This window comes from Chaetura pelagica, unplaced genomic scaffold (assembly GCF_000747805.2).
Source record: "Chaetura pelagica isolate M959 unplaced genomic scaffold, ChaPel_1.0 scaffold344, whole genome shotgun sequence".
NCBI lineage: Eukaryota > Metazoa > Chordata > Aves > Apodiformes > Apodidae > Chaetura > Chaetura pelagica.
The window spans coordinates 6,043,907-6,064,429 of record NW_009953098.1 but is presented as its reverse complement, the minus strand read 5'-3'; the positions used below and the strand labels follow the sequence as shown (position 1 = coordinate 6,064,429).

At 38.0% G+C, this 20,523-nt stretch overlaps 1 protein-coding gene across 1 annotated transcript in view; it reads right to left on the bottom strand.

The window, feature by feature from the left end:
* The window catches only part of GRIA3 (glutamate receptor, ionotropic, AMPA 3), a 141,562-nt gene that overhangs the window by 77,546 nt on the left and 43,493 nt on the right, over positions 1-20,523 (bottom strand). The window contains exon 4 of the mRNA XM_009997227.1: positions 6-40. Coding sequence (XP_009995529.1) covers positions 6-40 — 35 coding nt within the window. The remainder of the gene's footprint in view (positions 1-5; positions 41-20,523) is intronic.

Here is a 20,523-nt window from a genome sequence, read left to right as displayed (position 1 = left end):
TGAACCGCTGCTTCCATAATTGCCTGAAGAATGGAAAATCCTGTAGAAGGAAGAGACAATGCAACAATTCAAAACCAGAACAAAAAAACCCACAAACTATTTGGAGTGTTTGACAAAGGGTTCAGGGGACCTAATATCCTGTAAGTGCTTCATTACTTGAGGAAGCAACAGTGTAGGGACCAGTTTCTTCTTTCAGCTATGGCACTGCCAAAGTCACTGACTTCAGCAGAATTGCTCGGCGGTCTGTTACTGTGAGGCATTTCAGAATCTGTCCAATATATCATATTATGATCCTCTCAGGGATGTTTATGGTCACACTGGGTCTGTGCCAGCTGAGAATAGAAGCCTGCAGCCATTACTTGGGCAGAAGTCCATCAGCTCGAAGAGCCGGACAGAAGGGGTAATTTGCCTGTGCAGACTGCAGCAATGGGTCATTAGCTGGCAGAGACCCAAGCACTGCACAAGAATGCCAATTAAGTCATTGTACTGGTATTGGAGCCACGAACCACAGGAGAATATTTTACTGATACTCACTTTGATTTCACAAAACGTTTTTAAATATGGCATCTAGCAGCATGAACCACACTTACAATGCTTTCATTAATGTAGTACCAACTCATTTAACAGCCTCAACAGAGGACAAAGGCAGCATGGAAGGACCAACGACTGCACAGTGAGAAATTACACAAACAAACAGCATTTAATTTCTTGTGAACAGTTGTGTCTGGGTGGAAGACAGAACTGAAGTCCCCAAGTAAAAGGTGGAGAACTGGGAACGGTAGCCTCCTTCAAGTCATGCGATGTAGGAGTCACCAGAAATTGATTTGCATCTCTTTACATCTACTGTGTGTAGCTGGGAATTTTGGTGAATTTCTTGCTTTGATTCAGGAAAGAGAGAGGTCATCTATTTCAAGCACACATAGTGGTTTCCAGTGAAGTTTCTCTGTACATAAGCATCCATGTGAGCTGTGTTTCCATCCAGATAACTCAGTTGCAAAACTTTCAATCCAATTATTAAGTCATACAGTGGATTTCTTATCCTCAGCTGGATTTCAGAAGCTTGGGATGTCCTCATACACGTGAACATACAGGATCAACGATCAATAATTGTGCTTTGTGATAACCAGTCCCCTACACTTCTGAAAAGGGTTTGAGGTACAGAGGAACAACGTGTTTACTACTTCAAATTATACCACTAGCTATTCTGAACTCAGCCGTCATTGTGAGGATACACCAATAGCAAAGAACTTGTGCTGCAGGCTGATTGCCCGTAGCCTGCTGTAAACTGCTGTAAACTGTAGTGCCTGCATGAAGCCAGAGGAGCTGCATCATTACCTCATTACAGACACAAACAAGGAGAGTGTGATTTTCTAGATTGCAGTTAGATTATTATAATTTATCATGTGACTTCCTTAAGTCTCACTCAAATGCCTTCACTTTCCTTGGGCAGCCTTCTGGATTCTTAATGCTTGTCTTTGTATGAATGCACTTCACTATCCCATGAAAGGCGGTGACAATTAATACGCACACTGGTGGGGAATTCTTTCTGGCATCTTCTTTCCCCTGAGACTATTGGAAGGGAGGCATTTACATATGTATAGTACAATGAAATCCGTCTTCCTTAACATCATATTTTACAAAAATGGCTGTGATGTCTGTGACACCATTGTGATTCCATTACATGTAGGAGGAAGATCTAAGCCTAAGATATTTGGTTGGCTGCAAACAAGAAATTTTGATGTGGGAACATAAATTCCATTAATGGAGATTTACAAATGCTTTATGCACAAAAAGGTGCTTTAAAAAAAAAAAAAAAAAAAAAGCGATTCTACTAAATAATGAGTATTTACAACTTTGATCATCATTCATATAATGTCTAACTATGAACCTTGAGCTTGCTGTAAACAACCGAAAATGGTCCATAGTCTATTATTTCACTTAAAATGGTTAAACATATTATTAAAAACTTGACACTTAAAAAAACCCCATCTCTAATTTTTTGCTAATAACATATACAAAGCTTACAAACTGTCTCAGGGCAGTAAGTGAAAATTAGTATGCTGGAGAGCAGATGCCATTTGTTGACTGCCATGCACCAGGTTCCAGTTAACACTGTTTGAGTCAGAGCTTGCTTTGTCAAACCTTGAATATCTCAGAAGAAAGCTGGCCAGTTATCCTCATTATGTGCAATTACGTGTTTGCATGAGTGTAGGTGTGTTTTTGTGTGTGTATTAGTCAGTGGTAACCATTTCAAGAAAGAAGAACAAGGACACTCAGCAGCCTTTCTCTTGTATATTAAAATACAGCTTCAGTAATCTTAGTGTGAAAATGTTCCAGAGCTTCATCATTTCTGTCTTCTCTACCTCCTTTTTGTCCTTGTCACACCAAGTCTTTAAAGTCACAGTCCTCTGTACCTTGTCAGTGCTTGAAATCCTCACTGTGGTCGCCATCCGTGCTGTGCCAGTGCCCCTCTTGGGCCCTCTCCTCTCCTCACTTTGGGGAGTCCCATCTGCCCTTCCTGCAGCAGCTTGTTAGCCCAGCTTTCTGATGACCTTTACAGAGCCCCTTCCCCTTGCTTTACCAAAGCAAGGTTAAAACCTCCTGCTCCCAGGAAGGCAGCACACCTACATCTTCCCAAATACCCTTTCACTGTTCCAGCCCCTGCTCTCTCTGCCAGTTGCCTTCAGCACTATTTGCTACATTTTACATTGTCACCCAAGAGGTGATACCTCTGTAAACAGCATGTTGCAGGCTCCAGCTGGACTTCAGCATTCACAGGGCTGTTACATAAGCAGTGTGATTGTTTAAATAAAAGGACCATTAAATCTACAAATGCAAAACTTTGTTTCTCCTTGGCATAACAATGCAAGCTGTGACTGTTTGGGGGCACTGCCCAGGTAATGAAGAGGGAAATGGTTTTCCCTGTTTTGTGCATGGCAGTGACCAGATCTGCACACTGAGCTTTTCCATTCCCTGTCCTCCAGTGAACACTCTGAGTGAATGCTTCACAAGATATGCTCACCCCTGAGCACACTGGAGGTGCTGAACTCTCCTGGGTGCCTCTCATCTCATTCACTCTACAGGAAACCAGCCAGGCATGGCAACTATCTCTAGTTTGTCATTTTCCTGTGGTCTGCATCATATCTATCCTGACAGAACGAAGGAGTGATACTTCATCACAGGTCTGTGAAGAAGCCATGCAGGAAATGTTTTCATTTACGCTGCTGCTGGTTGGTAGTGCTTCAATCAATAAAGCAAAAAAAAATATTAAGTAAGACAAGAAAAACTGATGTCCTCCTAAAAGATCACAGCAATGAGATAATATCCAAACACGTTAATAATACCATTACTAAAATTCAAGAGGTTGTTCATTCTACAGTCATTAACACAAATATAAACAACAGGAAAAATTAATCCAGTCCCCAATCTGATCTTTCAACCTCTTTTTTCATTAGTCATACCTTGGATGTGGAAAAGCAGCAGGATGGCAAGGCATCTGTTTTTCTGGAAGCACCACTTCTGAGGCTAGCTCATCCAATGGCACCACATCCCTTCACTGCATGACGTTATTAATGTGTTGGCATTAATGATCTACAAAAGTGTCTGGTCACACGATGGCAATGCCCAACACTTGCCAGGTCATATAACAGACCTGTATTACATTTTGGTCCCTTTTGGCCATATACTGGGAAGGGGTTGCTCCTGTGATTGTTGAAGGCAATCACACAAGTCAATCTGACCAGCACTTTTTAAAAGCTTAGACAATCCTGGCATTAATATTCAAATGTGCCACTGTCTGGCTTATTCTTAAAATATTGATGATATAAAAGAGCTAACCCTCATCTAGGCAGTCTGTGAAATGATTGGGCTGGAGGCAACTGTAGTAATAAAACGAGAACAAAACAAGTGCCCAGCTTACTACTCAGTGAGCTGAAGCAAGTACTTTGAGTTTTGCTGACTGAAAGCTGCAAGGAGGGAAAATATTCAATATAAATTTCCCTCAAAGCAGGGGAAAAAAAAGCTTGCTCTGTACTTTAAATAACCCAGAGAGAATTACATTCTTGGCAGTCCTCCCTGCAGCTGGACCAAGACACAAATCCACCCAGTATCTTCACATTCCTGCCAGGGAAGCAAGGCCTGTATCTCATTCTTTCAGATCACCCCTTTGATACAAGTATCTCTCAACTGACCCTACTAACACAGCTGAAGAGGACTTTTCACTCCTTTGTATCTATGAAAACTCAGGAAACTTAACCCACATCCATGGAAGCAAAATTAATCTGTGCAGTTTCCTCAGCCATATTAAATTCTATGCAGTACATCATTGAACTTGTTCAAACAACAGCAATCACTAATGTGTCATGAGTAAACAACCACACTGGAACCTCTAGCATCACACGAACCCTCACAATTGGCACCAATGTACTCAATGAAAAAAATTACCCACTTAGGTAAGTCACTCTTTTCCTGAATGTCCCTGAAGTTCCTTGGACCTTCGCCTCCTGTTAGAAATGAAAGAGCACTTGCCTGCACTCTCTCTTTCTATTGCCTTGATGAGTACCAAAGATCTTTGAGGGGTATATTTTCCTGGCATGCAGCATGTTTGTTTCAGCTGAATGAACATTGGCTCTGATCTGAACACTTGTGTTTTGAACTCTGTATCTGGGACATGACATGAAGAACCAAGATTCTGGCCTATGAGTGAACTCCAGGGATTTAGGTGTGTTGTTGTGTTTGACAAGGGCACAACACACTCACCAGAAGGGAGGCTATTGAGGAAAGTGCTTCCCCAGGACAAATACAACTTCTTTGACAACTGCTTACATTTCAAGCCTACCAGAGGTCTGTAAGCTGAGATCTACTTGAGTATTCTGTGTGTTTGGCACTAAGCCTAGCACTAATTTAAAAGCAAACATATCAACATTTTAGGTGTGAGTAGAAAACAACTAGCCAACCCAAAACACTCCCCATAGTCCAAAGCCCAAACATGTATGCTAATCAAGTACACTTCCCATAAATCTACATTTGCTTAACAATTTTGCAGCAGGGAAAGAAGCAAGAAACAAGCTACTAAATTAGTCACCAGTAAGATGTAACAAATAATTACTACACTTGTACTCTCCTTCAGTTGAACTCATGCAAGTTCAAATTATTGAATAAAAGTGGAATAACTGCATTCTACCTGGTTTTGACCTCTTTCACTTCTACCTGGTAACCAGCATGTAAAGTGTTACACTCCACTATTCTGGTAGCAAACAACCTTCTAGATCAAGTAGCAAAGAGACTAACATTTTTTTTATTCTGCTTTTTCTAGGCAGTAAATCTCTACTTTCCCCTTTACATATAGTACATCCATCTTGTCATCCATAAACAGAAGAATCTACACAAATAGGTAAGTCAGCTTGGTTGTGTGGATGTGAAATTGCCTGGCTCTAAGGGAGAATTTACAGGAATCATCTGGCCTGTGTTTACTTGGGATCGAATACAACTAAACATGCAGGAATTCAGATCTGCTGAATCCAAGTAAAGAGGCTTTGTTGGTGGTGATGTTTTGGTTTTTTGTGTGTGTGTGTTTGTTTTGTTTGGTTGTTTGTTGTTTTGGTTTTTTTTAAATTGCCCTTTCTGCATGCATTTCACCTTGATCTGTTCTTTCACACAAACCTCGCATCTGACTCACCCCTCATGTTACTCAGGTTTTAGGTCAGCACAACTCCAGTGTTTGTGAATGAAGCTGTGCCAGTGTAAAATGAGAGTAATGCAGTAAGGGATCAAAGTGTACAATAAGCAAAGGCAGACACAGAGATGCCACAAGCAAGGCTCTCACCTCTCTAAGGGGACTTTTATATATGACTTTCACAATAATGTGGCCAAGTCTCCTGGTGTAGGACAGATAGGTATACCTCAATATAACAAAGTTTATTGAAAGAGCTGTGTTCTAGTTTTAGCTTTGCTATGCAAATATTTATTTAAATATTTCCAAGGGGATAATAGTTGAATGTTTATTGTTTCTGGGTGACAGAAAACAGATGAGATGGGAACACTCTAAAACCAGAGCATCTTCTACTTGAGGAAAATAAAACAGGTAAACAAGTGTGCAGAGAAGGCAGAAGAAATAGCACAGAAAATCAGAGAAAGGAATAATGTATTCTGGGAAGTGACAGAAAGTGAAGAGCACTGTGTTGTCCAGTGGGCATGGGCTGTAGGGTATATCCTCTGTGTACTTATTACTAACATCTCTTGATAGTGATGCTATGAGAAAGCTGACAGAGGTAGTGGTGAGGGCATTTTGCCACCACAGAATGCTGAGATCTGGGGGACATGGGTCTAGGGGTAGTGGAGAGCTGTCCCAAAATAATTTTTTTTAAAAATACAAATGGAAAAATGGTAAAACTACACTAGCATTAAATGTAATTAACTTACAAGCTTTATGAGATCTGAATTAAAAAAAACCCAAACCAAACCAACTTCTAAAGTACAGAGAGATTTAATGTGTCAAGCTCTACACTGAGTCCAGGGCTTTGCCTCTGTCCAGCAGAGCCACAAACCTGAAACTCTGCAGTAATCACAGCACTGTCATACCCTGGGATGCAAATCTAGGGAGTTCAGTTCCAGTAATATTCCTGGCCAAGACTAATTTCCCTGAGTGGCCTGAATTCTCCAGCAAGGACATGCTCCAAGTGACATCAGCAAATCCAAAATAAACCCATTGCTGAGTAAAGTCCTGCACCCTACTGGGATGGGGAAGCTAACATCATAAGCTCAGTAAAACATCTAGCCTTGCCTAGGTGCAGCCTTCTGTAGTGCCTTCTTGCCTTTCTGTTCCCCTCTGAGCACTTCCATCCCATGACCACACTATTTTGCAGCCTTAGTTACTGCCTCTTGTATGGCACAGCTGGAATGAGTCGACCCCAAGCTCTGCTGCTTGCAACAGACCAGCCTTCAGCTGTAAAGCCTTTGAATGATACAATCAGAAGCTGCTTTCAGTAAAAAAGAAGAAACCAAAATACACAGATATTGCCAGCCACTTATTTCAGAGCATCAAACTTTTTCACTACTCCTGTGCATTTGTTACTGAAGACACCACATGTAGCCACCACAGAGAGAAAGTATCTCAGCCATAATCCTCTTGGTGGCAAAAAGTTGACCATAGTCAAGCCAAAAAGAATTTTTTTGCCTTAGGCTTTCCTCAACTTCAGCCACATTTGGATGACAGGTTCTTAGGGCCTCTTCATAGTCAAAAGAGAGAGATGCCATGTAATGTTTTCCTTTAGTTGCAACAAGCATGGAAATCAATGGAAGAAAACACAGACTTGGAGCTGTGTAAGGCATCACTGTGTAGGTATCACTCTCAACATTTACCTGCAATTGAGAAACTAAAGGAGAACAAAATCCCAAAATCTTTAGTAGTGCTCACCTGATGCGGGTAATTACTGCACATTAAAAATACATATCTAATTGTGTTTACATATTTATCTCAGCAAAAAGATTTTAATTAGGAATCAGAGGTAGCAATTATCAGGCTGGAAAAGAAAACCTAACTTGCCTGCAAAACAACTGTAGCACACTGCATGTGAAGCCAGTTTTCAAAGGGAAAGCTTAGAAAAAACAAAATCTGAGCATTGGCAGTTGTTGCAAGATGCAATGAATTCAACTAATCTTTTGTTGCCAATACCGATTTTGAGGAGATACATTTGGCCTATCGTATGACTTGGAGAAAAACAGAAGATGAAATGTCACCTGATAAGCAATGCACCAGTGTGCTGCTCCTCAGTGACAAGCCAAGCTGGTGAGCTACCTGTCTTAAGGCTTGAATGTGGCTGCTCTGAGCGAGGTGGTGCAACAAACACTGTCTTTATTTCAGAAACCAAAGGTCTGCTCCTGGGTATAATGCTAACACTGCCCTTCCCATTGGCATTGACATGGACACATAGATTTCCTTCATCTCTTCAATGAGCCTGCAGAACTCCTGATGTGTTTCTGCTTTAATGAGACATTTTAGCCCAGATTCCTTCTTTCAGAAGCACATCATACCCAGGTCTGTGTCTCCCATGGAATGGTCTACACTTCCCACAAAGCACTACACTTCCCACAACATGTTCTTGAATCATCCAGTTTTCAGAAAAATCTTGCAAAAACATTAACAATGCTAAATTATGCTCAAAGCAGTGCAGATTAACAGATCAACATTCCCATATGAAATAGGCAAATAATAAATTTGACATGGAATAAAAAAAATATTTGGCCTACCCCATACAGAGAATTAGTAATGGACCCAATTTTCAAATTCAGGTTCTCCTGATTAATATCTAGATTTATTTTTACTTCAAGCTGTAATATAGTTGAACATACACTTTTAAAGATCCCTATGCTGACTACAAACAGACTAGTCACTGAAATTATATAGTATAAACATCAGTACGGTATCTTAGAATATATTTTCCTGATATCTTAATGCCAGAGTAAATTGAATAGCTACCTAGCCTCCAGTGAACAGGGCTACTGATGGAAAGAATCATATTATTTCAGGTCAAGTTGCACAATTGTGATGCAATTACAAATAAAGTTAAAAAGGAAAGAATTGTGTGGAGTTACCATCTGAAAAAGGAAAGAAAAAATAATTATTTTTAAAGCTTAAATATTTTTTTTAGCCAAAATGTAATATTAGTGCATCTATTTTTGTTGTAGGCAATAAGTGTTCTGGGAAAAGGAAACTTACCCACTTATCAACAGCAGAGGATTTTGAAAATAGCTTAAACTTGGCCTCATATATGAGTGCATTCATCTAAAGAGCTAAAAATGTAATTTCAGTGTATTCTGCAAACTTAAAATTAGTGATAATGCAGGTTAACTCTTTGCCATGATATGCATAGGGTTTTTAGCATGAGCATGCAACAGTGTTGCTGACTGCCTTCTCTTAAAAACATGTCTAGAACTGCTGAGTCTAAAAAATGATAAATATTACTCCTTTGAAGACACAATCACAGGAGATTATGGTAATCAGACTATGAATTGAAATACATATTCATCACAAAAAACCAAACCCTAGATTCATCTCAGATAAATGTCTTGGAAAAAAAATTATGCTAGTTGAATTGTCCTCAAACACAGTAAAATTATTCTATCTGACCTTCAGTCAATCATGTTAGAAAAATATTTATTCCACTCCCTAACCTTTATCTACATTTTCTGTTTCTCAAACTACCTGAGCAAACACATCTTTTGCCTCTGAGAATTTTCATTAACAGATGCTATCAGCCTTTCAAAGTCTCTCTTCATCAACATCTCACCCTTTGGTATATCCAGCATTTTAATTGCCCTTGCAGCTGGAATGTGTCTCATGTCTCAACCCGTAAGTTAATTTCCTTTTATTTATTCCGAACACTAAAAAAAAAAAAGCAATCAAAGGGTGAGTACTGATTTAAAAAATACTCTGAAATTTAAATGAGTTTTTATGATAATATAAATGATAATTTATGGATCCACACTCAGAGTCTGCATGTGTGCTTCTTTTTAGACACTCAGTTATTTTTTCATCTTTTATTTGCCAGTGGTTAGCAACAAGGAGCATTTTTATAGCACTGTTACCTATATTTTTTCACTACAAGCATTTATCTTCATAACAATGATGTATTCATTAATTGCAAGGTCTCATAATAATTTATAAATAGGTTTGTATACCTTCTAGACCACCTGGCAATACAAATTTGTTCTGAATTGAACATAAAAGTATAGTTCTACTGCATTGATCAGAGCACAGTATATATATCATCTAACCTGTTTTCCTCCTGTAGTGAGGCCACAAGATGACAATTCACAAAGTTAGCAGAGAATTAGCATCATGTCAATAGACAGCACCTCAGCCCACATAAAGCTGGGGAGTAACAAGTTACCTATGAAAACATTTCACACAGATGAGGTGGCAGAATGAGGATGAAGTGGTTCAGTACTCTGCATCAGTGACCTAACACCACTACCTCTTGCACCACATTGTTCTCTGTATCAAAAAGACCTGGTTTATTCTGCAGGGTGGTGACACACAACAGGCTCATGTCATCTACAGAGCAGACACTACCCATGGCCAGTGAGGAACTCCCTGGGTCTTTACCTGCTATTGAAGAAGGAGTAAATGGGAAACAATGCCTTGTTTTTATTATTCAACCTTATAATGCTATTTAAATATTAGAAGTCTTTTTCACTGTATCAAAAATAATTAAGAATTTTAGCATGAACTACCTCTTCTCCACTAACACAGAATATTTTGGCTGCTTTGTGTTTTGTAACTTCTAAATATAGGGACTGTAATCAGTAACCTTAGATGGGTGGAAAAAACAACAGATTTAAGCATCTGTGGGCAGTTATTGAATATGCTATTCCGGTTTTAGTTCCAGAAGGCAGTTCAGATTAAATATTAGGCTGAATTACTTAAAAACACAAAAATTTCAGCACAGATATTTCCTAAGTAGGGACAGGAATGCGGTTCAAAACTTTAGCTCTGGTTTCATTTCTCCAAGTGTCGATGTGCTCAGGAAAGGAAGGAGAGTGAGAGTGTTCTTGGAGTTGGCTCCACACATCAGCAACTGTTGGGCTTCAGATACAGACTTTTCCAGAGCATCCAACACAGTTTATGACTACAGCACTCCCCCCTACAGGCCTTTTTTTCCCTATGGATTGGGTTCCATCCTCCTCCCACCAGGGTGCCATCCCATTCATTTTTATACTCCACAAATTGAAATTGCAAAGAAAGTCATAATGCAATTTTGATTAAAAAACCCAAAATATAACATGACCTAAGCTTGGGCAGAGTTTCTCTAATTTTCTGCTCCGATAACTGATGGTTTAGAAATATTAGTAATGATGGGCTTCACAGAGAAACCAGACCCAGGGAAAAACCTATATGGCTTCAAATGTAATTTCAGCAGAGGCTCAACCTTCTCATACTTGATGACCTTGGACGAAAACTGGTCCTGCATATAAAGGACCTGCTAATGCACAGGCATCTACCCACAAAGTATGTCCCTCATTTAGCACAATGGAAGTGTGAGCTGCTGCATCACCATGAACAAGAAGAGGTTACGCATCCTAGTGACCCCTAGATCTTCATAAGCTGCTGCTGGTACCTGCACTGCACTGACTTATAGGGCAGCCAGGCACAGACCTCATTGAGGTGCTCTTCACAAAGTCACGAAGTGGACATTAAAACCCTAAATATCTCTGTAAGACCTGTCCTGTGTGCCTTTGGAAATCACTTCTGAAAATAGGATATGTGCTTCTTGGAATATGTACTGAGTGGCCTGCTTAAAAAGTGGCACAGAATTCTCTACAGAATACAATGTTAATTAGTTATTTCATTGCAACATGTTCAATAAGTGCACAGATAAGGAGCACCTGACTAAATGGGATGCACACATATCTGAATCAGGCTATGAATTATTGGCTTGAAGAATAAAAGGGAGTTAGAAAGGAAAGGGGTTGCAGGTAAACTGCAAACTCCCTGTTTTCATAGTTTCAAACTAAATTGCTCTTAATGTTTTATCAGAGCGGATTTATAAAATTAGGAAGATGTAACAAACACAACCTTGGGACAAATCAGCCTCAGTACTCCAACAATTATGTTGGGCTTTGCAGCTAATTACGCTGCCAAGTGTTCACTATTATTGAAAATGTTTATATGCTGTTTGAATATTCAATCCAATGTTCAGCGAAACAAAAGAACTCTTCTATTCTCTTTGTTTTGATATAATACTGATGCATGACTACTCTTCCATGACTCCAAAGCCTCACAAATCTGATTGCATGGTTAGCAAACTACAATAAAATATGCAAAAAGTTTAGTATTATCTAATCTGAAGGAGAAAATATACAGTGAACGGTACACAGAGCTAGAAGCACAAGCACTGATGGCTCTGATAACTCAGTTCACCATTACCATTGTCATGCAGGCAGAGTAAGATTTCACAGAACAAGGGAGGTTCCTGGTACATAAAGTGGAAGTGTTTAAGTGTTTTGTGAAATCAATATTTTAAAACAAAAGGTTCTCATTTCATCACTGCTCTCCTTCAGTAAGTTGGCAATTGCTGTTTAAACTTATTTTTTTTCCCCCAAGTAAACTAAAGATTTGTTATTTTAACACTTTCTGCCACTGTAATTATCTCTGTGCAGGTATGAAAAGCAAGGGAAAACCAGGTCAGTCACGCCTGTGAGCAACTGGAGTTGACTTCACTAAAAAAATTCCATCTAACCTTACTAATTATTAATGTGCAGATGTTCTAGGCTCAAAATATAATGCCTGTGCTTACTACAGGGAGCTGGTCCCCTCTGACTTTACTCGGTACTAACAAACCCTCCCCCTGCAGTGAAATATCAAGCCAACATCTTTCTTTTTACAGCAAGAAGTTCCACTATTGTTTCTGCACAACAAAAATCACATTTAAAAAGCATATTCTGTAAACATTGGATTATTATGACTTTGCTATATACCACAGTGTATCCAAAGGTCAAGAATCACATTTGAACTGGACTGCTATACTTAGGAGCTCTGACTGAGGGCTTAGATCTTGGAGCCAGATTTTCTTGCTCATTGTTTGGAGCATGTCCCATCACTTCACTGATGCCTTTTCTTTTTATGAAGCAGAAAATATGACCTTGCTTTAAAAGGTCTACACCATAATTTTCTGCCCTCATCCTTTGGGTAGTCTTTTTGTCTCTTCCATGTAATGAAAGTCTTGGTGTCTTTGTTCCTGTCTTTCAGAAACAGCACTGTTGTCTCTCCTGCTACACTTCTCCTCATTTACTTCCCACTCTGTCACCTCTGTCACCTTAGATGATGTGGAACTCAGGGGTGGATTAAAATAAAAGCATGCTGGATGAAAGGCTGAGACCATGGCCCTACTAGTGTGCACATCTCATCTAGACCTCCACTGGTGACCTGTGGCACTGGTGGTTTGGTTAATCTAGGACAAACAACTTCAGACCATCAGCCTAGCTGAAGCACACTCCCAAACGTCCTCAGTAATCTGGACTCTGGAAAGCATGGATTTATGTCATATCTATCCTGAGCAGTAGAAGAGAAATAATTTGGATGTCCAGTTCCTCAGCCTTCCACATAACACCATCACCTCATTTTCCACTTTTTATTCTCCCTTCCTCTTGCATCTTGGAACTGTAACACCTTAAGAGTGAAGCATGAAGGGAGCTACTTGAACTGTGTCTGTTCTAGACCAACTCATATCTATTGCCTACAAAGAGCTTTAAAATACTGACAATCAACATTAGCCTAAATCTGCTTCAGCTGAAGCCACGTAGGATTTTTGTGGGAATTCAGAGATCACTTGCATATATTCCAGCCACACTCCTGAAGAGTTTAGTATGTGCTCTTCCTAAAAGAGTTCACAGAAAGACTTAATTTAGACCTAAGCATATAAAGCTGAATGAAAGGAAGGACTGTAAAGCCATTCAGAACTTAAAAGACAAAAATCTGTAGTATTTTTCATATAATTATTTGGCTCAGAGATCAGGCCATGGCCACAGAGTTTGTCAACAGATGTAAGAAATCTTACTTACAGTCTAGAACTGCAAATACTTCTTTTGAAGCAAAGTAATCACAAAGTAATTCACCAAATCCAAATGACTGAACGTCTCTCCAACACCACAGAGTTCCAGGGAGTTCTGCCATTCACTGTGGTGGGAACAGCATCAATTGCTGGACCAAACAGCTCCCACAGTCAAACACACATCAGCAAAGGGATTCTGTGACTTTTGCACTGCACACATCATAGTTTTTCTACTGTGATGGTGGCTTATTAGTTCTAGTTGAGCACAACAAGGCTCAGCTCTCCAAGTTAAAAATTAACTTGAACTGGCCAACTGCAATAAACTATTAAAATAAAGCAAAACATTTAATTGTTATACATAACCCCCCCCACCCTCCGGAAACCACATCTCTTCAGCTCTACTTGTCAGCTTTACATACTTCCATTTATTTTTCTTAGCTTCCTTCTGCTGGATGTCTTCAACCAGCAGGACTCTAATTATTAACAGCACCACTTACCAAAGTGGAAACTCATGTCTGTTATCAGAGTAACTTAGATCTTTTAAAAGGGTTGATTCTATAATAGGTAAAGAGTAGAGAAAGGGTAAATTTGAATCCAAATTATTGTCTTCTAGACAATCACAAAAAACAATTCATGTCCAACAGACATGAGACACAAGCAGTATGGAAAAGTCTAATACACTAGACATACCTCCTTCAATGACTTCTCTAGGAATTTTGCGTGGAGCTGAACATCTGGTGTAGCAGAGGAAAGCTCCTCCTTGCTTATCAGACACCTGTGTTTTCTTGCTTGAATTTTCTCTTAAATAAGTATTCATTATTGACAATGTGAGAAAGGTTTAACTCCCTACTGAAGCTTCAGTTCCTGCATCCTTCATATCCTCAGATCAATGATATTGAGCACGATCTTCAAATACACACTGGATCCACCTTTAACACTCCAGTACCATGGGATTGCCTTGCAGTACTTAGGGAGTTTCTGCACCAGCACTTGCCTCTCAAAGAACTAAATTTTCTTGGGATCTGAAGATTAAAATTGTGGTTTTACTCCCAAATGTTCCAGAATATCATTACTAGAGCACAGGAAGATTGAAGATGAAGCCTCTGGTGTGGCAGTATTCAGACTGGGTTAAAGCAGTTGTTCCACACTTAGATGCATCTCTCTGTGCTATATAGTAAATAAAACTGCAACACCAGTATCTGACATACACACACTGGCCGCAGTGAAGTCTTGCTAAAGGGCTTTTTCCTAAAAGTCACATGGATAATTCACCTCATTTCTTTGGAAAGAATTCCAAGACAAAAAAGAGGGAGAAATTTTTAAAAGCCAAAATATTTCTGTGGTGCCCTTACTTTTTTTTCTTTTTTCTTTTTTTTTTGGGCAGGAGCCACATAATTATTTTCTGGTTGGCTCGTTCTGTCATGAACAGAATGACCTTTATTGAATGGCAGCAAATGGGACAGGCTTAACAGAGCTCCTGTGGCAGTGCAAGCGATGCACCACGACTGCACCCTTGGCCACAGATGGTTGAGGCTCCAATGAGTATTGACAAAGCAACTCCTATCAGCTGAGGGCAACAACTTGGTGAAACAAGAACAGTTCATGCATCAAGTCACTTCCAGGCACTCTCAGATAACAAGACTCCAATGTATAAAAGCTTGCCTTTTAAATTACACACTTCTACTAACTGCAGAAGAAAAAAGTTCAGATTGCAATAAAGATGGGTCTTGCATCTGGGTAGAACCTACTCACAGTGGCCTTAACTCTCAGATAGCTCCTTACAACAGGCATGGTTCAGACACCTGTGATAATGATTCCCAATGTAAATACAAACTGACATCTGGGGCAAAGGGAAGCATCTCTCCTTCATATCAATAAAACAATAGGTTATTATTCACTTTGCTACCTTCTTGCTTGAGGGAACAATGGCTAAGTCTACAAAGACAACACATGATCAACACTGTACAATAGCACGCAGGGACATGACTACACTGAGCAGAAAATGAAACACATATGAAAAAGTTTGTTCTGCAATTGAACAATTTAAATAAAAACCTGATGTATTTGTCTTAGCAAAATGTGTCAGTGTTAATGTAATTAACTTTACTCAGGACATGTTTATAAGTATCTATAAATCATCAGTTAAGAACACCAAATAATTTTACACAATGCAGAAGGGCAATAATTCTGTAATTTAATTATTTTAAAATCATTGCTAAGTATCTGGTTTGCTTTTGACCAAATTTAACATAGGAAGATATTTACATTTACAGTGTCCCAACTGGGATTTATTATTTTTTATAATAGTTATTAGTAATTGAATTATTACAATTGAACACCGGTACGCATATAATTCTAGTCTCAGTAGAATGATATCCCTGTACAGAATGATATGATATAATATTTAACTGAAATGGGGGCACTGCTAAAATAATGTCCTGATTTTTTTTTTTTTTTGGCAAAAATCAGTGTGTATATTCCTGGCTGGTTTACTTCTATAAAGCGTGGCCACTGGCCACTCTCAAAAAATTTAAAAACATTCTTTGATACCCTGCATGAGTCACATACGGGTGTATAACTTCATGTACTGTTTAGGGAAGTGCCCTCTTAACAATTACAGCTCCTTTAATTCAGTAATAGAGCTGGTGATTTTTTTTTTTTTCAATTAACAGTACATTTACTGGAAGAATAGAGCTTTAGGAGAGGAGGAGACCACAGCTACAAGTTAATTTAGGCCAAGCTGAATTTATAGCTCTGGCTGAAAATAAGAAACAAAACTATCTTTCAAAAGGAAAGTTAATTAATTTTACTTTCAAAATGTGAACAAAGATTAAACTAAAGGTTTGTCTTGAAATAACCTGGAAATTCTTGCTTGAGGGAACAATGGCTAAGTCTACAAAGACAACACATGATCAACACTGTACAATAGCACGCAGGGACATGACTACACTGAGCAGAAAATGAAACACATATGAAAAAGTTTGTTCTGCAATTGAACAATTTAAATAAAAACCTGATGTATTTGTCTTAGCAAAATGTGTCAGTGTTAATGTAATTAACTTTACTCAGGACATGTTTATAAGTATCTATAAATCATCAGTTAAGAACACCAAATAATTTTACACAATGCAGAAGGGCAATAATTCTGTAATTTAATTATTTTAAAATCATTGCTAAGTATCTGGTTTGCTTTTGACCAAATTTAACATAGGAAGATATTTACATTTACAGTGTCCCAACTGGGATTTATTATTTTTTATAATAGTTATTAGTAATTGAATTATTACAATTGAACACCGGTACGCATACAATTCTAGTCTCAGTAGAATGATATCCCTGTACAGAATGATATGATATAATATTTAACTGAAATGGGGGCACTGCTAAAATAATGTCCTGATTTTTTTTTTTTTTTGGCAAAAATCAGTGTGTATATTCCTGGCTGGTTTACTTCTATAAAGCGTGGCCACTGGCCACTCTCAAAAAATTTAAAAACATTCTTTGATACCCTGCATGAGTCACATACGGGTGTATAACTTCATGTACTGTTTAGGGAAGTGCCCTCTTAACAATTACAGCTCCTTTAATTCAGTAATACAGCTGGTGATTTTTTTTTTTTCAATTAACAGTACATTTACTGGAAGAATAGAGCTTTAGGAGAGGAGGAGACCACAGCTACAAGTTAATTTAGGCCAAGCTGAATTTATAGCTCTGGCTGAAAATAAGAAACAAAACTATCTTTCAAAAGGAAAGTTAATTAATTTTACTTTCAAAATGTGAACAAAGATTAAACTAAAGGTTTGTCTTGAAATAACCTGGAAAGAACAGTTTTTATTGCAAATAAACGAACATTTTTCAGCTTGGTCCAAAGTGATTTTTGTCATTTCTGTTTCAATGTTTCCCACTCTTCCTCGGGTTCCTCTTTACATTGGACAAATTTTTCTTCATAAACTTTAAATCTGTCAGGCAGGAGAGCAAATATACATTTGTTACTTATGCTGAGGACCCTAGTGCTACATTATCCCAACATAAAGTAAAAAGCCCTCAAAAGGAAACGAGAAAAGACACTGAATAGTAACTGCACCAGCTTTCTTTTACAAATATGTCCCACAAATAATCAGAACATCAATTTTATTAGTTTAAGGAAAACCCTTGAGACACAGTGATTTCTGGTTTTATTACTTCTAGACTCTGATCTCCCTATAACGACAGAGGCCACTATTGATCATACTCTGGTATAAATACCCCTCAAGTAATAAAATTGAGATAATTCTCAATTTTCTAGCAAATTATCTACTGAAGCTTCTCAGTTTCCTTTCATTCTAGTGCAATAATCAGCAATTATTTGTTTGAAGAAGTTCTCAAGAACCCCCATTGTGGTAGATGCTCTGTTAGAAACAGAAAGCAAAGATGTATTCCCTCCCTACCTTCTGTAATGACTGCAGGATAAACACAACAATAAAATGGATTTCTACCATCTGACCTCAAGAGTGGCATAAAACATGACAATCAAAATATTACAAAGTGCCTCACAAGAAGACTTCTTATTATTGATAAAATGAACTCACTGCTCTTAAGCAAACATTTTAAATAGCATCCATTATTCATGTGAAGTGTTAATAATTACCTATCTGGGATTTGAGAACACATTTAAATATGAAAATTTGGAATAAATTTTCATCTTCTTCTATAGTAATGATTTTGTGCAGGTTTTTATCTCTGTCACAATTTTGTTGTTTCAAATTAAGCTATCATGAAATTATTTTTAAACACATAAGGTCAAAAATTCACCTGTGCAAATCAGCATTGCTTCACTTCAGAGAAATGCAGTGAAAGGCTCTTGCTGTACTCTGAGGCGTATTCTGATTTTTACACAACTGAACTGAGTTTGCTACATTCAGTAGTAATTTGAATTCCCTGCAGTAGTAGCTTTAGTGTTAAAAACATTTTTTTATAAAATCCAGCTTTACAGAGAGAGTGAGGTCACAAAAGACACAAAAAGATTATCTGCAGAAAAATGCAAATTAATATCCCAAAACCAAGACTGTATCTATGTAAAATGAATAGCACTTAAAATCAGAACAAACAACATCATTGCTCCTATTATCTTCCTCTCTTTAATGGTCATAGGAGACCTAATAAAGTGTCATGAGGATGCAGCTGGCATCTAAAATTCAGTGTAAGACAGACAACGATGTGTTTGTATTGCCTGCTGTGGCCAGTTTTTGAAGAAGGTCAATCCAGAAATTACTTAAATGAAATCTAAATTGTAATGGTCTATAGCTGCTTGCACTTAATATGTTTGGCTTCATAGATACTATTAATGAAAACTTAGTGTAATTCTGCACACTTCAAACTTAGAAGCCACTGTTCTTATTTATGCTTCTAGATGTGTAGTTTCACAATAATTGTTAAACTAATGTGAATGACTGCTATATAACTGGGAATTCATAATGAAACAGCCACTATGAATACTTCCTTGTAAGGAAGTGGTTCTTTGATACATAGATTTTCTTATACGGTTCACTTCAAAAGGAAAACATTGTCTAGTCTTTTTCTGTATGGATGATGGATACAGCTAGACTTTTCTCTGATTTGTAGCATAAGGAAAACATACAAACCAAAGTGGTCATTATTCAAATGTATGCCGTTCACATCCATTTTGTTGCTTTCTTTGAGAAGTGTAGCAAAATGGTTCCAGAGAGGACAACTGTAGTAACAACTACACTAATACAATATACATGCATCAGCTAAAGCCACAATTTTCACTTTCATCAACATAACTAAAACCAGACAAATAAGCAATAAAACAAACCTGAAAAATCCTTCATGGGACCCAAATTCATGTTAAAATGCAGAAAATAACTATCCTCTTACATTCTAGATTTCTTTTTCTTACAGAAACAGGACAATTGCTACACTGTGATTAACGTGTATCAAATGTTTGTGAGCAAAATGTCTCCATAAATTGGAATATCTCTAAAACCAACATGGACACTAATATAACAGAGGCAGTTAGATTGTAAGCCTTTTTTTAAAAGAGCATAGCATGAAACTGAAACTGTCAGTGCATAAATTACTGTTGCCTTGAGGCTGCATAATTTATGCAACCCTGTAGTCAAACCCTCATATACTTCCCCTTTCCAAGAGAAGCTCAGACCTCCCCTCCAGCCCCCATCTCCACACCTCTTTCTGGCAACCATTACAATGTCATTAAAAATAGTCAGGCTTGCCCACTAGGTGTGTAGGTGAGAGAGGGAGAGAACTGTGTAACAAATGACAAAAAAACAAACAGGGGTCTTGGGGGTCTATTGTCAAGAAATAGCTGCAAAAAATGTTATTGCAATAATGTGTTCATGTAACTCATTATTATTTGTCAGCAGCCAGACACGATTTGATTTTATTTCTTTAATAAAAACCTCATCTAATTTGAGGTTATCTTTGTCAGTTCATGGACAAAAACAACTGATCAATAATGCTAGTACTACTAAGCAAAAGGCAATTCTATCACCAGAGCAATTACTGACACTGGTTTGCTCTTGCTGAGCCAAACAGTATTAGAAGCTGGCTTCTTTTATCTTGCTAATAAAAGATACACTAAACTACCCAGCTGAAAACTAATATTTGCTCCTAAAATAATAAATTCCCCTTTTTTAATCAGGAGGGAAAAAAGCCAGTAAGATTGCAGCAAATAGCACACTCTGATCTAGAAACACATTTACAATATCTTTAGTCTTAGCAGCAGGTCATTACACAATCCAGTCTAGACTATGATGTTGTTTTGCGTATATTAATGTTGGCAAAATAATTAAACTGCACTGAAAGGATTTTATACTGCAGGTCTGACTTAAACTCATCAAATTAAATTATTCATGAATTAATGCACAGTGAGGTCGATGTAGTATATGACTTTGACATTTCTTAAAGATAAGTGACAATTATGGATCCTTGCATATATTTTAGATGGTTCAGC